This window comes from Sarcophilus harrisii, chromosome 5 (assembly GCF_902635505.1).
Source record: "Sarcophilus harrisii chromosome 5, mSarHar1.11, whole genome shotgun sequence".
Classification (NCBI taxonomy): Eukaryota; Metazoa; Chordata; class Mammalia; order Dasyuromorphia; family Dasyuridae; genus Sarcophilus; species Sarcophilus harrisii.
In genome coordinates this window covers 169,635,236-169,652,516 of record NC_045430.1, presented here as the reverse complement: position 1 = coordinate 169,652,516, position 17,281 = coordinate 169,635,236, and the positions used below count along the sequence as shown (strand labels likewise).

Sequence of the window (17,281 nt, the reverse complement as noted above, 5' to 3'; positions counted from 1 at the left end):
AGTCTGGGCATCTTTCCACTATCTCCCACTCTGTGCAAAATACCAGTGAAGCTTATTGAGATAAGCCTTTTAGATGAAGACATATTTACAACACTTCCATGAGCTAGTGTCGAAACAACTGTGAAAAAGATAATTTGAAAAAAATATTTTGACAGTATTCTTGCAAGTTAAACATCATCCTTGTGCCCACAGGAATTATTAAGGTTTTATGTTACACATGAACTTTTTTCTTACAGAAAAAGCTTTGGGCTCTTTTAGTGTTCATAGTTCCCTTGTGTGTCAGTGTCTGTGTATTTGCAAGGAATTACCTAGAAAGTGTATTGAATAACATTTCTCTAGACTTCTGGCATTTGCTAATGGGAGGAGTAATCCTTTACCCCTTTCCTTTTTTCGCCTTTTTCATCCTTGGTATGAGAGGCTAGCAATTTAGATTCTACCATTCCTTTGAGCATTGATCTGAGAAGTTAAGTCATTGTCAGTCATTTTCAAAACTTGAAATATGATGTGTGACCTTCTGAATCCTTTGTCATCTGTCCTTTGGAGGTCATTTTCTTAATAGTCTTAAGTTTTAAGATATCAGTGTTTGGGGCATATTATAGCTTTTTTAATTGCTAGAATTCTACTTCCCTGAACAGATAAAGAACATGCTTCAAAGAATTGGCCACTGTTATCTTTGTCTGTCAAGGTTATCACCATTAGATAGTTTGGCAAAGTTCCCAGAGCTATTCAAAATGTTTTCTTCTAAAATTTGTTTTTTAAAAGGAAGTTTTGATATATAGAGGACTTGCTAGAAATTGAATGTTTTTCACTTTTATTCATATGTGGTACTAAAGAGTGCAGATCTTGATGGGGTAGAGGGGAGACATAATGTCATGCTAACTATGACTAGGGTAAGTTCAGATGAGGTAGCTTAGTCAAATGGAAACAGTTGAAGGTGGAGGATTAATTCTCTAAATTGTGTGAATATTTTAAAGGATAAGTTTTATTTTTATTAACATATGAAGATAAAAAACATGCATTGGAAGGAGCTCTTTATCCCCTTCTCTTTGTTTATAAAGTCCCTTGTGTTTCACACTTTTTATACTAAAACTGGCTGCTAGGAGTAGCCTTTCCTATTGGCATTTTTCAGGTACCCACCAAGGGATCCATTGTTCATTGTGATGCTTTTTAAATGCTCATAATGCCATCATGACATCATAGTTTAGACCTTTTTTGGGGGGGGAAGGAGAATAAACTCTAGCTGAATTGTTGGCTTTATGGAAGAACACATTTTCATTTTGAAATTTATTCTCTTTAAAATTAGCAAAACACCTATTTATTCAACTGCTTCCATAAAGAATCATGTTCTGTGGGTGGGATATTAATAGATCACCAAAGAAGAAAAAAGATGCAAAAAAGTATGGACCCACATTTTAATCATTTGCACTTATCAAAAGATCAGTTTTCATGAGATTGAGTATTTGTTATATTATTGATTTTTGTTGGGCAAGCACAAATGCATTGTAATGAACATCAATGAAAGAAATATACATATGAACAGACTAGATCCCGTGGATTTTAGAATGAAAGTATAAAGAAGAAAAAATAATTTACAAGGAAAAAAACTCATACTGAAATAAAACGAGATGGATTTTTCTACCAATTATATATAGTACATTTGAAATATTACAATCATCAGTTAAGTTCTTTACTGAAAATGTTGAGGGTGCTTTTCTTTGGTATTGTCCTGCTTTCATTTTATATTTAGTACAGAAAAAAAGGTAAATATGCACTAGTATTAGCTTTTTGTTTTCAAAAGAATATCATTGCAGTGTTGTCAGTTGTTTTGTTGGTCCTTTTGTTTAATGGTACATTTGGGGCATTGAATATTAAGGTTTGGGAGATATTAAGAGAGGAAGGTGCTATGTTCAGTATTCAGTGTTTTGCTATGATTGGTCCCCTGAGAAGTTAACTCAAAGGATACCTTGGCTAGACATACAGCAAACTATGAATTATTGGCAAAAGTGAGTAAGAAAAGCACACTGAATAGGTGATAGATCTGAGACTCTTTGTTGGAAAAAAAACAGCTTTTAATGAGCCATAATGGGAGGTTTTCTTCTTCCTTTCTAGTTAGCTAATTAAGACATTTTCTAAATAAGATTTATATGTTTTTATAATTTGCAGCTTTTAAAATATATTTTCAGCCATACTTTTCATAGCAAACAAGATTTTCCCATTGTAAGTTGTTTTCTAAGGATCATATATTTCAGTAATTATTAAAATCATATTGGTACATGAATCATTTAGATATTTTATGCTTTTGCTCTGATTTTATGGTTCAGTATTTTCAAGAGAATTTTGTTTTTATCTTCAAAAACACCCTTCTACAGAATAGCTACATGTAAAAATCATTTAAGTTCATGAAAAAAATAATATCAAGATACTCCTATTCAAATATTATATGTAGTAGTGTACAAATAACCTCCACACATGGTGTGAAAACACGGTCCCCTAGAGTCATTTATAATGGTAGTTAACACAAAGCAAATCATAGTTCCATATTTAGTTGTGGGGTTTAGAAGCACACGTTTTTTTTTTCTAGTTCCAGAGCAACCTGAGTGTCATTTGGATGTCAGACCATACTTTTTTTTTTCTAGCCACATGATTCTCTAGTCTGAAAAAAACAAGGAAAGGATTAGATCTATTGGCACAGGAAGATTCCAAAGTAGGTAGAAAATAATCCATATGTCCAATTCTGGATTAGTTTTTGGTTCTTTAATTGTTTATACATCTTTCAGCACCCAAGAATTGAGAATCCAACATCACCATTAGTCACATGCTTGCCAATAAATAGGCTCACAAACAGACTTGTGCAGGTACCAAGAGCAGAGCTATAGTTTTGAATTATACGGAACAAAATATATTTATCAAACAATCAAAGTAATGAAATCTGGTAAAGAATGTTGAAACTCATTCCTTCATGTGAGTGTTAATTTCTTTTTGTCCATTCCATTTTCCTCCTTTATTTGTGTCTTTAATGTTTTAGTTCATAGTCTTCTCTTGTTCACCTACTTACTGTCAGAGGAAGGGAAAGCTTTGGGAAAGGGAAGAACAGCTCAGATTTGACAGAACTGATGCTACCTATGGCAATATTATGACATACTTTATTTTCCCTTTTTCTAGCAATGGATCAACCACTTCAGAAGATCTCTTTTGGAAACTGGATGCACTGCAAATGTTTGTCTTTGATCTGCATTGGCCAGAACAAGAATTCGCTCATCACTTAGAACAAAGACTTAAACTCATGGCCAGCGATATGATTGAGGCCTGTGTCAGAAGGTAGATGTATTTTTTTTACTGTCTTCAGTATCTGAAGTTCCATCTCTCATGATAGACACCTGTTTCACAGCTATAAAAAAAGAAGCATGAGCACATAGACACATCCTTGAGAGGGAATAAATATGTACTAACCTTCGGGGTTCCTCAACTCTGGGGACGTGTGGCATTGATAAAATGTACAGCATTGACCTGATGCCTTTTTTCAGATTTGGAATAACTCCTCTCATCAGCAGCAACTGCACCATATTACTCATTTCTGTTGCTCTTCTCTCTATCTCTCTGGGAATTCAGTGCTTTGCTTTCCCACTGTACTCCCTCCCGAGACATATGGAAAAGAGCTGTTAGCTAGCTCCCTTATTTCTTATATGCTAACTCTATGTGTACTTTCAGCATATCAGACTGTATCATTGTTAGAGAGCATTGCAAGCTAGTCTTTCCCGCTGAATATGCTTCCAACATTACTACTGTCCATCTTCTTGCATTGTTGGTAACTCATCTCCAGAGTACACTATCCAATCACTACAAGTATCGTTTTGGATTTTTCCAAATATTGCTAAAAACTGCCTCTGTAGATGTTGGCTATCTTGAAATGAACATTACATTCTAATTATGCAAAGACACTTATTATCAGGGCCATGCTTAAGACACATATGAAACAACTACAATTTTGCTAAACATAAATGCTTTAGAGTTTTTCAGCCTTCCCTTTCATAGGTTGAATTGTGGCAGTTTTTTTTTTTTTTCTCATTTGAATGCATTAGTGTAGAGAAGCATTGTATTTTGCCATTTGGTATCTTACATTTGCAAATTATTCAAAAACTTTTAAATTTGGAGCTAGGAGGTTTGCTATTTAAAGAGCTTTGCTTAATATAACAAGAAATATTCTTTATAACCTTGTGAGTTTGGGTCTGCCAAAACAATAGTCTTGAATTTATGGGAAAATATCCCATTCTGATATTTTCTATGAAATAACCAAATAGAACATCATTCTACTTTCCATACTATCTGCTGAAGTATATTCATTCTTTTAGTTTCTTATTTAAAGGTTTTCAGTTATTTCAGTTAGCATATTTAATGTTGTTTTCACATTTACAAATCATCTGAGAAGTATTACAGGTTGTCTTAAATGTTTTAATAAATAGAACAAGAATTGCATTTGAACTCAAGCTGCAAAAGGCCAGCAAAACAACTGATCTACGCATTCCAGCATCAGTCTGCACAATGTTTAACGTCTTAGTCGATGCCAAAAAGCAAAGTACCAAACTTTGTGCCCTGGATGGAGGACAAGAGGTGAGGGAACTCGTGCATGTAGAAATGTAGAATGTTGGGTGAACTGGCAGTACAATCATGCTATTTACAGGTGTTCACTTTATTGGATTAAAAACAAGTTTTCCAACACCACATATTTAATCTTTTCTTTCACTGGATAATTACATGTCCCTTTTTACTTTGTTCATGTCATTTTCTTCTCTATTATCTGAAAGTATAAGTCAAACTTTTTTTAAAAGTAGCTCTTGAATTCCAGGTAGGCCCCTTTACAATTTGTGTTTTCCCTTTCTACAAATTCTACTTTTTACATACAATTAGTGTTATTAAAGGACCTGTTTTGTTTATACAAATTAAGTTTATGCAAATTTTGAATTAAATAAAAACAAAGGAGCTACACACACACACACATACACACACACACACACACACACACACACACACACACACACAGTAAACTCCAATCCTATAGAATATCTTTTTTGGCACAAAAGGGTCCATTATTAAGGCACGACTAAAAACTTCCTGTAAAGAAGTGGAAACTGGTTAGAAAAGGAGGTTCAATTTTCCTTTCTTTACAGAAAAAAAATGTCATGGGCAAATGTCATTTGATGTGTAGATTGAGTGTAATTTTGTATATGAAAATAAAACACCTAAAACTTTGCAAAATACCCTTATTGTCTTCTCTCCTGTGATTGGTTTTTATTGAACATGTTGAGTGAGTGAATGTGAACATTTTTCTGAACTCATCTGTTAAATTTGATATTGTTTTGCTTGTTTTTTTATTTTAATTATTCTTTCACCATTTCCTTATTTTTTCCTTTTATGTCCTCCTTGGTCTTTTTATTTTCCATGACATGTTCCAGCTTGGTAGTCAGTGGGTAAGTCCCTTTTATTTCAGAAACATGCTTTTTTCTTTTCATATTTTAGCAATGTTTCATTGTGAGATTAAGCATAAAAATAGACATATGTATTAAATAAGTCAATTGAATCTATTTTCAGAATTTTATGTGTTTATAAGGTAGCTGCTAAAATCTGTATGTCAACAGCCTCCTCCCCCCCAAATTGAAACCTTTGTAAATCCTTCTATATTGGATAATATCATAGGTTTTCCTTAGAAGCTTTAGGACCCATAATTTATCACTTGCTTCTATTCATAAACATTTTTTTAAAAAGATAAAGCCACTTATGACAAAATGCAAAGGCCTATGCTATATTGCAGTCTTCATCTACTACTTGTTTTATGGAATTAGCTTTAGATGCATAGATTAGAAGGAAATGGATTTATGAAGTATTAAGTTTTTAAAAACAGTGCTCAGGTAAAAGCTTGTCCTTTCTAAATTATATAACTTAATTAAAAATCAAAAGGGAACTAGTTTGTGTTTTCCACTGCTTCAATTTCATTTTGTAAAATTTTTAAACTAATATCCCAAAGGCCCCAAATTAGGTAGATTTTTGTTAGTTGTTGAGTCATTTTTCAGTCATATCTGCTTCATGACCCCAATTTGAGGTTTTCTTGCCAAAGATATTGGAGTGGTTTGCCATTTCCTTCTTCGGCTCATTTTATAGATGAGAAACTGAGGCAAACGGAGTTGATTGACTTGCCCCAGTCACACTGTCAGTATCTGAAGCTGATTTGAATTTGTGAAGATGTCTTCCTGATTTTAAGTCCAGTGTTCTCTATCCGTTGCACCAAGTAGCTAGACTGTAGATTTTTCATATGCTGTATAATAGAGGTGGAGAGTGTTTTATATGGAAGTTATTTATAGAATATAGTATAGAACCTACTTAGGGTCCCTAAAATACAAAGATTATTTCTGAGTTTCATTGTAGTATTAACCTCCACCATTGATGCTGCTTGCTTATTACTATTGTCTCTTAGCTTTATGATTTTCTGAGAAAAGGAAAAAAGAAGTAGAGTATGTGTAGAGGGGCAGTAGTAATAAGTAGAATCTCCAACAAAGAGTCACAAGCTGTCACATATTTATATTCAGCCTATTTATTTGTGACTTTTTGGTGGTATTTGAAAGATGGAGCCTTATGCCAAATTGGGTTCTGTAACAAATCACAAGATTCCAGGATATTTTATAGGTAAAATAATGTAACATGCATCATAATTAGAGTTTGCCCTCTGGCTACCTGTATATTGTACTTCTGTTCAACTTTCCATTTCTTAACTAAATTCTAAATAAGACCATTATTGGTCATTTAAATTATTTTCAAATGAGCAAATACAAACATTTTCATGTGCTTAAATACTTAATCAAGACAGTAATTTTTAGATTTCTTTTTTTCTTTTTGTGAGGTGGGGTGGGATGGAGTAGAGGGAGAGTTACTCTTTAGACCAGGCAGTGAAACCTTTGTATTTAAAAAGCATATTTGTTACCACAGCCTCATTATAAAAACAATGAGAAACATGTGTAAATATGTGTTATGACTAAAATCTGACACTCAAATAATTATAGTAGAGAACAATTAACAAATTTTAAGTTGTACTTCTTTTTAAACTTTTTTTTCCTGACACTAATTTCTTCTATATTGTTCAATTTATAATCCAGAATGATTTTGTTTATGATTTTCACCCATCAGGGACCCAGATCCTGCAGACCTTTGTATATGCTAAATACTTTGCACATAGTATATACTTAATAATTATTTGCTTAATTGAATTAAATAAGTTTTAATGAGGCCAAAAAATTTCAAACAATATCTGAGAATGCAATTAGAACGAAGAATATAATTCATATACTTTCTAATGTTCACCTTTTTCTTCAAATTAAATTTAGTCAGAATAATATTTACTTGTATATTATTTTTGAAGACCTAAATACAAACATTGCAAAATATTAAGTTGTGCTCAATGATCCTTGGTCTATACTATATCATTGTCTCTACTTGCTTTATTAAACAAGAACCAGCCAGAATACTAATATCTCTTGTCTACTTATCTAAGTTTTCCAATACACACATGCCTCTTATTACCCAAGAATCATATATTAAATCCCTTTATTCATCTTATTTATAAAACCACCACCTCTTTCCATAATTATGACTTCCATCTATTCACATCTAATGTTATTTGTTGCTGCTGTTCTAAAATCTTTTGTAAAAATGTGGGGAAAGTGCCAGACTTGGAGTCAGGAAACCCATCTACCTCAGCCAATATTTATCTTGATATAGGATGATCTTGGTATAGGAATTTTGTCTTTCTGTGCCTCTGTTTCCTAATCTGTAAAATGAAGGGAGGTAGGAGAGACTAGATAAATACAAGCCTTTCTTTATTCTCTTATAACCATGACAACTTCTGACTTCTACTAATTAAAATCCTCAAAAATATGAAAGAATTGTTCCACTTAAAAATAAATTCTGTACTCTCTTAAGTGCATGGTTTTCAATAGCAGCCATGGTATAGATTATAAGAAAATTAATTTCTCTAAAACTGACACATAATTCCTATATGAAGGTATATTTTAAAGTCTCATAACCATGATATAAAAAAGTACAAATGAATTACAGCATGAAGGGGAAGTTTACTTTTGTTTACCCCAAATTCAAAGCCACAGCTCCCTCCCCAATTTCCCTTCTTCATTCTGAATGCCCAAGAACTTCTTTGGGTAGGAATAGGATCACCATTAACTTATTAAGCCTGTTACTCACAGAAGTCCAACTTATGGACCCCAGGCTTTAGAAAGTGACCTAAAAATTAAAAATATATATATATTTAGATACAAGATATAGTGATTCCAGCTATTTCTGATTTTGCTTCAGAGAAAATTTTATCAGTAGACAAGTATGAAACTCCTCTAACCAAGTCATAGTTAAAAGCTAAGAGACAGTGTATTATTCCCTAAACCATAAGGACAGAGCCCTTGGTTGCTGTCGAGAAAACTTCCTCAGAAGCCTGCCAAGAATTGTTATGCTGTGATTGCATTCCAGTTTTCTCATCCCTATTAGTGCAAATCCTTCTGTGCTTGTAAATTATTATTCTGTTTTCTTAAGTGACATGTGATGATGCAAGCATCTTCTGTAACCACTCAGAAGAGTGCTTAATAGACTGATTAGTGGCTGAATGCTCTTACCATGTGACAGTTGTGTGAAATGAGTCAGCAATCCCAGTCTCGGCCCTCCGGGACAGATGTTGAGATCACAAAACCGGCACCGTATTTAGAAACCTCGTTAGCCATCACAGCAGAAAAGCAGAGCGTTCAATGGGCCATAGGCATTCATCTGCCCTCAAAGCCACTTCATCTGACGATCCCATTGGGTGAGGATTGAAAGCACATTAATGGGGCAACGTGGGGGCCCATCTTTCCTTGTGCTCTGTTTGTTCTCAGAACTTACCATCCAGCATCTTTAAAATTTATCCCAGAAGTTGTGGCAAAACTCTTTTAAGATTACTAAGCTAAACAGGGAACTTCTTGTGTGTTTTTATGAAACAGGGAGGTGAATTGAAGCTGAATACATTTAATTTAAAATAAGGCAAGGATTTTATATCCAAGTGGCTACTCCTTAAATTTCCTATTTTCATAGCTAATGAGACTTAGAAAAGCAGCAAAAGTCCCGAAGGGTGTTACCTTTCCCCTTGAATGTACAATAAGAGTTGTTTATCCCTAGAGCAGGAATCAAAAATCTGTTTATCTTTTTTGTATAAAGAGAAAAAAACTTCAAATAGAGGCTGGGTACCCATAACTATGAAAGATCTAGTCTATGATGATGTCAGTACAAGATCTGAGATTTCATGAGATTTTTGGTATGGACAAAACAAACCTCCTGCATTCCTAATTTTTAATATATGACATGTCCAAATGAAAATTATTCCTCTTTGACTAGCAGCCTCTGCTAGGGACTCAAATGAAATTATTTTTAATATCATCCTTTCCTAAACAAAATTTTCTCTAGTATTGACTAGTGCAGTGTTATATTAGAAAGACTAATTGAGGAGCTGGATTCAACTACCACCTTTGAGACTCTCTTATTGTGTGACCTTGGAAAAAAATAGATGAACTTAAATGAACTCTGAGGTCCCTTTAATTGTAAATCTATGATCATATATTGTTAGCTCTGAATTATTTATTTAGGGGATTTTGTGCAATATTAAATATTAAACCCTAGATCACATTCTGAACACTATACATAGTGTTTCTGGGCCATTTCCACCTATTACCCAACCAAGGTGTATATAGATGATTACATTATTATCAAATTATGTTACTGCTATCACAAGCCAAACTTATTTTTGAAAGTCAATTTGAGTGAGGCTTTACAGTGGAGTAGACAGAGCTGAACCTACTGTCAAAAATACTTCAAGATCCACTTCTGGTGCATACTAGCTATATGACCCTGGACAAACTATAATTTTTAGTATCCCAGGAAACTATACAAATTAGAGATCAGATGCTGCTCTGTATTATAAGAGTTCAGGAATTCTGTATATCAAGAGAATCATAGGTCTGGGCCCCCAAAAAATTTTTGGAGAAATTTTGATCATGTAATAATATATATTATTGATAGAATAATACATGATAGAATGTAAATTTCATTATTATAGGGATTGCTTCATCCTTTGACAGGACTTGCCACATAGGAGATATTTAATAAATACTTATTGAGTGATTAAAGTGGTCTAAAATCTAATACAAATAAATTTTCAGTTATCCAATGCTTTGGGTCTATCAGTTATTTAATATAACTGTAGTTACCTAGAAATCTCTTTTTAAACTTTAGTTAAAACTAAATCTAGCTGTGATTTTAAAAAAATCCATGGGTCCATGGTGGATTTTATCATTTTGAATCCAGGGATTAATGATATTTTCATTGGCTCATCTCATATTTGCTTTCAGGAAACATAGGGTATGATTTGACTCAAAAGCTTAACTCAGAAAGATATTCTAGGAACTCTTGAACAACAGTCCCTGAGTGATAGATATTTGAACACCTTTTGGGGCCATTAAGTAACCCAATAAAATTATGCAATTTGAAAGGTAAGGCAAATGAGGATAAGTTAATAAGCCTTCTTTTGGAACAAATCCCAATAGCTGAGAAGGTTTGGGGGTTTGGTTAGGGCCCAATTCATTGGATTATTTCCAGTTGAGTATCTTTCTTTAAAGCTCTCCTTGGGTCACCACAAAAATGAAAATCTATAAACTCATAAGAAATGAAATAAGCCTTAAATCCATATCCTGAATCCCTTCCCTAATCCACACTGAAGAGTAGCTACAGTCTGAGACTGGATTAGTTCCTTCTTGCTTGAAGAGATGCCAAATCTGAGGGAAGGGGGGGTTTATGAAAAGAGAGTGGCAAAACATGAGATGGGCAGCAGAGTCTATTTACATAAACTCATCCACCACCCAGTCAGCTTTATAACTTTCAGCTTAGGAAGAGAGGGGATGGGCTTAGAGGGGAGAAGAAGAATGATTTTTTCCTAGCAATTTGGTGAGGGGTAAGTAATGGCTTCCTCAGCAAACCAGCCTTCTCTCTGAATAGTTCAGTTGCTGGGGGCTTAGGAAACATATTCCTGTGAAGGCTTGCCTGACTCAGAAAGTTGTGGGTAATTTAGGCTGGATCAAGACTTTAACTGCCAGCTGGCTTTTTCAAGACTCTACTTTTCTTTCTGTTCCCCCCACCCCACCCCTCCTTTTTATATACTTTGAGCTATTGTAAAAATCAGGAAGTGTGGCTGTACCTCAGCAACAGCAAGCTGCTTTCCATGTTTCAGAGCCTTTTGCTATTTTGTAGAGTTCTGGTGTGGTAGATTAGGCCACAGATTCAATAATCATTTAATTCAGCAAACTCTTAATGTTTCATTGAATAAGATATTTACCTTCATGAGAAGAGAGATGTAGAGAGATGTTTTTAAAGAATGCACATATGTATTATATAAAATATATTACATATAATTTTATAGGTTTGTTCCCTTTCTCCATACTCCCATAAACAAAGAAAAGAAAAACCACCCATCTATAAAAGAATGGCTACACGTATAAATACACAATAGACATAAATTTATTTTTTCCTCTGTGGGGTTTCATGCAGGAAGAAGTTTATTAAATATGATTATCATATAAAAGAAGTTTATTAAATATGATTATCATGACCCAGTAAAAAAAAAATTCATTTCCTTGGTACATCAAAGCAGATCTAAGTCAGTATTTTGGTCTGTGTGGAAACTTTGAGACATGTTTTCAGAAGGAGTTTTGAAAGACAGCTTTCAAAAACTTACATCTTAGCAAACTCTTTACTTGGCAGCTGCTAAGTTAGTCTAATGTTTATACTGACCTCAGTACTTTCCCTCTGTGCATTATGTTTGCCATTCCAAGAAGCCTTGAACTATCAAGATAGGGTTAGTCTTTACAAGTCACATTTTGTGTGAAGTGGCTATTGGGGACAATGTACTGTCAGATAAATGTTTCTAAAGGAAAAATTACTGTTTAAATTGATGTGCCTTCACAGGGCAGTATAAGCCCTAGCTCCTGCTAATTTAAGCATAGCATCTGTAGTAGTCTCTAAAGAAAGGGGGGAAAGTCTTTCAGGTTTATTTTAAACATATCTTTTTTGTATTTATTTAAAGGCTTTTTTTTCATGAGGAAGCAGGACTGTGACTGTGGAGAGGGAATGCTGTTTTATAATACCTATTATGGCCTATTAATTTGTTACCATCCATTCACCTTTGTTGATGAAATTTTAATTTTGCCCTTGCTTGAGCATATTGTAAGAATTGTATAAACTGCTGCTCCCCATGCTGACAAAAAGGTCCTTTTAGAATGAACAATTGGGAGCTCATTTTGTTTCTAGAGCACATTTAAAATAACTTATGAATGAGAGTTGTCAGACATGAGATGCTGTATTAATTAAATCTTTTTCTAGTCTTTTTGCTTCGCCAGCTAAACCAACCCTTTAGAAAAATACACGACCACCGTAATTATAGAGGAGGAGACAAAAAAGTATCCTTCACATTCCTTCGCCTGAATAAGAATAAGAACTCAATTCATCTAAATAATAACCCCATTAGCTGCTTAACTCGACAGTGTGCATGGGAAAATTTTCAACACGGAATGTAAAAAAAGTGTTGATTGGGTAGATCATTTTCAAGGTTTTGTTATTCTGAGGTTCAAAACGATCATTTTGAGTACATCTGATCTGTCAGAGCTAGCAGCTTTTAAAGTGTTTATGACTTATGACAAAAGTTTTGTGTTCATATCCACACTAATGCATCTTTGTCTTTTTACACCCAGCAACAGTATCATTCAAAAATAGATGATTTGATTGAAGACACTGTAAAAGACATCATTTCACAGCTTGTTTCAAAGGTAAAGAAATATATCATTTATTTACTTTGTCATTGTTATTGTATATTGATTCCAGAGATAGAATTATTAAAAATGTCTACATTCCCTTTTTTTAAAAAATCTGATTGAACAAGAAGAATGAATTGGAAAAATGGAAGCACATAAATCATTTCATCTAAAGTTTTTGACATAAATTTCATAACAAATTATTGCTTTGGTTTGGTGTTACTTGGGGGGAAATTATTTTGCCTTTTAGAAAAGCTGCCAGAAGTTCATGGTCTTGTGCTGTCCTCTTTACAGCACATAACCTTGAATTTAGTCCACAAGGTAGGGGGGAAATGTTAGATGCTCAGTTCATAAAAGCAAAAATGTTATCATTATAGATTGGCAAAATGGACAGCTACCTACATCACTAGTGTGCCTGCTTTCTGCCTCTAAAATATACTATTCTCACCTTCCTGCAAAGATTTGAAATTCCTTTAATAGAGAATTAAATAATTAGAGATAGTCTTAAAACAAAAATCCATAAACTCAGAATATTCAATTTATGCTTAGATCTAAACATCAGATCCCCTTCTTAAAAAAGGGGGAAGGAAGGACAGAATAGGCCCATGTATTGGAAACTTCAAGGAGAAAGGTGCTATTGGGGGAAGGAGAAGAAAGTGAAAATGGAAAGAAATTATTTCAAAGATATAATTCACTCCTCCATAATATTGCAGTTGGTCCTCATAGATTATAATAAAATATTTATTCTTATTAATATCCAATAAGTATCCACACACCATTAGTTCCTTTGTTTCTGTACAAATGGTTCTTTCTCTCCTTTCAAATTTCACATGGGACAATGTTCCCAACCTCTCTTCTGTACTTGTGTATTTTGCATTATATTTATTTGCATGATTCATAACTACCCTCCCCCACTCTGCCCATGCCATAACCGTAGGAAAAGTCAGGGATAAAATTTTCTACCTTGTTTACATCTGATCTCTTGAGATCTGGGCTTTAGGTGAAAGGGAAAGGCAAACTTTTAACAATGGCCACCTATTCTTCTCCTAACCACCATTACCACAGCATATACACAAACGATTTTACCTGGGGGTGGGGTGGGTAGTAGATAATTGGGAAATAAATCACAACAAAAAAGAGATCAGAGCAAAGAGAGAAATTACTTTTAACAGTCTTAGTAACAGTTCCAGGGAAAATGTTCCACATGGAAGTTTCTAACTAACAGCAGCTTATTTAATTACATCTATGAATTTGAGACCATTTTAGCATAAGTAGTTCCTCCACCAATAAAGATGGTGACTTATTCTTATCTTCTACTTCTGAGCAATTCCTGTTTCTTTAAATACGCCATAGATTTGCCACCCAACTCCACTAGCATATATGTATCTGTATAAAAAATATATATGCATTATATATACATGTATGTGCATGTATATGTGTGTAGAAATACACACACATACAAATATGTATATGCACATGCATATATGTATGTATATAAATATACACATATGTGTGCATATAATGAATACCTTTGACCTGCTCTCTTTCATATTGGTTTCCTTACTGTTTCCCCTCCTTTTCCAAATATATATAACCTTTTAAGTCATAAATGTAGCTAATCCTCACAAATACACCTTAGACACCCCAAAGCAAGGCAGGAAGAGGGAAGGAAGACCAATGGGGATTGGAATAGCGGGAACATTTTCAAAGTTTAAACAGAGAGAAGATGGCCCAAAAGATAGAGAACTGGCCTTTGTAGTAGCACAACTTGGATGCAAGTCAAGTAACCTCACCCTTTAGTTCTTTGGACACATTACAGGTTCTCAGTGTTTTTCCTAAATGCACAGATTGTTTGGACCTTGAGAAGTTACCCCAAATCTCAGGCTCTTCTACAGTTTTTTAAATGAGTGTATCAGTGGAGGAAGTCTCATCTCCAAGAGTGCTCTAAACTCAAGGAATCACGGGTCTCTCCCAAAACAAACACAAAGTTTTAGTAGGAGGTTTTAGCCAAATGGGGTTTTGCTTTACTTAGTTATGGCTAAGTAGGGGGCTCAATCAAGAAGCACTCTGAACTAAAGAAGGGTCTATTAGGCTATAGATTTTCCCCTCAGATTCAATGGTCAGGAATGCTTTTACTACCTATGGTATGTATGACAACACAGGCTAGCATACTAGTCTGTAAGAACTTGATTCCAAAAATAGAATCCAGTAGAACAGGTCAAGATTAGAAGGGATCTTGGGGCTTCTCCTCTAATCCATACCTCAGCAGAAATCCTTTTTACACGATCCCCAAGAAGAGATGTTCTGCCTTTATCTGATGATTTTCCATGACACCAGTTTATTCTACTTTGTCACTCTTCATTTCCAGTTATGAATGGTTTGTTTTTTTTTTCCCCTTTCAAATTGAAATCTGTGTCTTTGCAGCATCTGTACCTGTTACTTGTAGTTCTGTTCTTTGAGGCCAATTTAAACTGCCTTTCAAATAAATGATAGCAGTGATCTCCCCCATCATACCAGGTCTTTATACCAGGTTCTTTCAATAGCTCTTCATATATGCAAGTCAAGTAACCTCATGATCTTGTTCCTTTGGACATATTCCAGTTTCTAAGTATCCTTCCTAGAATCTTGATGTCTAGAACAATGCAATCTGCTCAGAGTACTGACTCAGTAGCCTGAGTTCAAATCCTACCAAAGACATTTTATTTTATGAGTGACCTGGTCAAAACTTAACCAGATGATAATATTACCTCCATAATATGCAGATGATAATATTACCGTCTTCACAGGGTTATTATGAGGATCAAATGATATAACAAACCTTAAAATACTAATATAAATGCTAGTTACTGTTATTATTATTATGCAACAAATCTATCATTTCATTAAGGACACCTTTTGGGGCATCCAGACCTATAATTTTATTGGTATAGGAGCATAAAGTAAGGAACCTCCTCTACCAAGTCAGATTAGCAACTGTTGGTTGCATAGTTTGTCATCTTAAACAGCTGCCTCTGGCCCTGAGGGATTGTCTTCATGAAAATCACATAACCAGTATGTATCAGCAACAACTTGAAATCACATCTTCCTAATTCCGGAGTTGGCTCTCAACACTCTGCACTCTTATTTCATTCTGATTTTCTGGATTCTGTGCTCTTGTTAATTAAGCTTGAGATTGCATTTGGTTTGTTTGTTTGTTTGGGATTTAGGGGTACTGCCACATCACTTTTTGCAAGCTTATTTTGAAGCTTGCAACATGTTGACTTCAAGATTACATGAATTGCTTTGTAGCTGTGGCTCCCCCAAACTGTACTTTTACTTTAACCCAATACAAGACTTTATGTCTATCACATTTCATCTTATTTCTGTTGCCCCATATTTTAAGCCTTTTGAGTTGTTTGAAAATCCCGATCCTTCAGAATCATTATCCAATGTATAGAAAAATCTGTTTAACATCATGTACAAATTTGAACAACAGAGAGACTACTGAATTTGTATCATTGTCTTTTGTACTTAGATAGTATTACATTGAAGGCATTTAATAAATACTTGTAGATTTTAATTAGCTCTCTCTGTATGCAATTAGCCATGTTATTTCTTTAAATAGCAAAGGGAACATAACCAGAGAAAGGGTTCTATGATACTCTATTAGAAATTTTCTTCTAGGTTGATATTAATTCATCTAGTTTCTTGGTCCAGGCATTCAACCAGCCTGTACTCTGATACAATTCATGTTTTTCAATCCTCATATTTCCCCTTGGATAGTATTAAAGGTTTTCTCTTGAATTTAATTGAAATTCAAGTATACAATGATTACTCTTATCTGCTAGTTTAGTAATCCTGTCAGAAAAGAGAATGAAGTTAGTCTGGAATGATCTATTTATGATAATTTTTTCAGTGTTGCGATGCTATATTTTAATAATATAGTCTAGAATTATGTTAACAATCAAAGCCATTATAGCTTTCATAATTTATTTTGGGAATTTTCTATTACATTTTAATATTATATTCTAGATTTTTGTTAGGAATTACTTACTTGCCTATAGTTTCAGAGATTTACCTTCTTTCACTATTTGAAAATTAGGGTTCTTGACAATTTTATATTGTGTGGCACCTTTCTCATTTTCTATGATTTTTCACAGATTTCCTAGATCACTGAAAGTGCCTCAGTAAGTATAATCATAAGTTATGATTGTTATTTTTAATACTCTAACATGTAGATCTCCCAGACCTGAAAACTGGAAGTAGAGACTCTAGTTAGAATGTTACTACAATAACCAGAAGAAAAATAATATTCTAACATGGGAGTGGTGATCTGAAATTCAGACTTTTCCAGGGGGTACAATATTATTAAATAATGAATTCTTTGCTCCCAATACAGGCTTACTATACCTTTCTGGGCCTGCCCA

General features: G+C 34.0%; 1 protein-coding gene across 13 annotated transcripts in view; it reads left to right on the top strand.

Moving 5' to 3' along the window:
- CADPS2 (calcium dependent secretion activator 2) overlaps window positions 1-17,281 on the top strand; it is a 678,697-nt gene that overhangs the window by 594,515 nt on the left and 66,901 nt on the right. For 7 of the 13 annotated variants that reach the window (XM_031938932.1, XM_031938930.1, XM_031938941.1 and 4 more), the window contains 3 exons: window positions 3,163-3,318; window positions 4,461-4,608; window positions 12,816-12,890. In XM_031938932.1, coding sequence (XP_031794792.1) covers window positions 3,163-3,318; window positions 4,461-4,608; window positions 12,816-12,890 — 379 coding nt within the window. Of the gene's footprint in view, window positions 1-3,162; window positions 3,319-4,460; window positions 4,609-5,450; window positions 5,466-12,815; window positions 12,891-17,281 lie in introns of all 13 variants that reach the window. The other 6 variants (XM_031938931.1, XM_031938929.1, XM_031938928.1 and 3 more) reach the window with 1 other exon arrangement.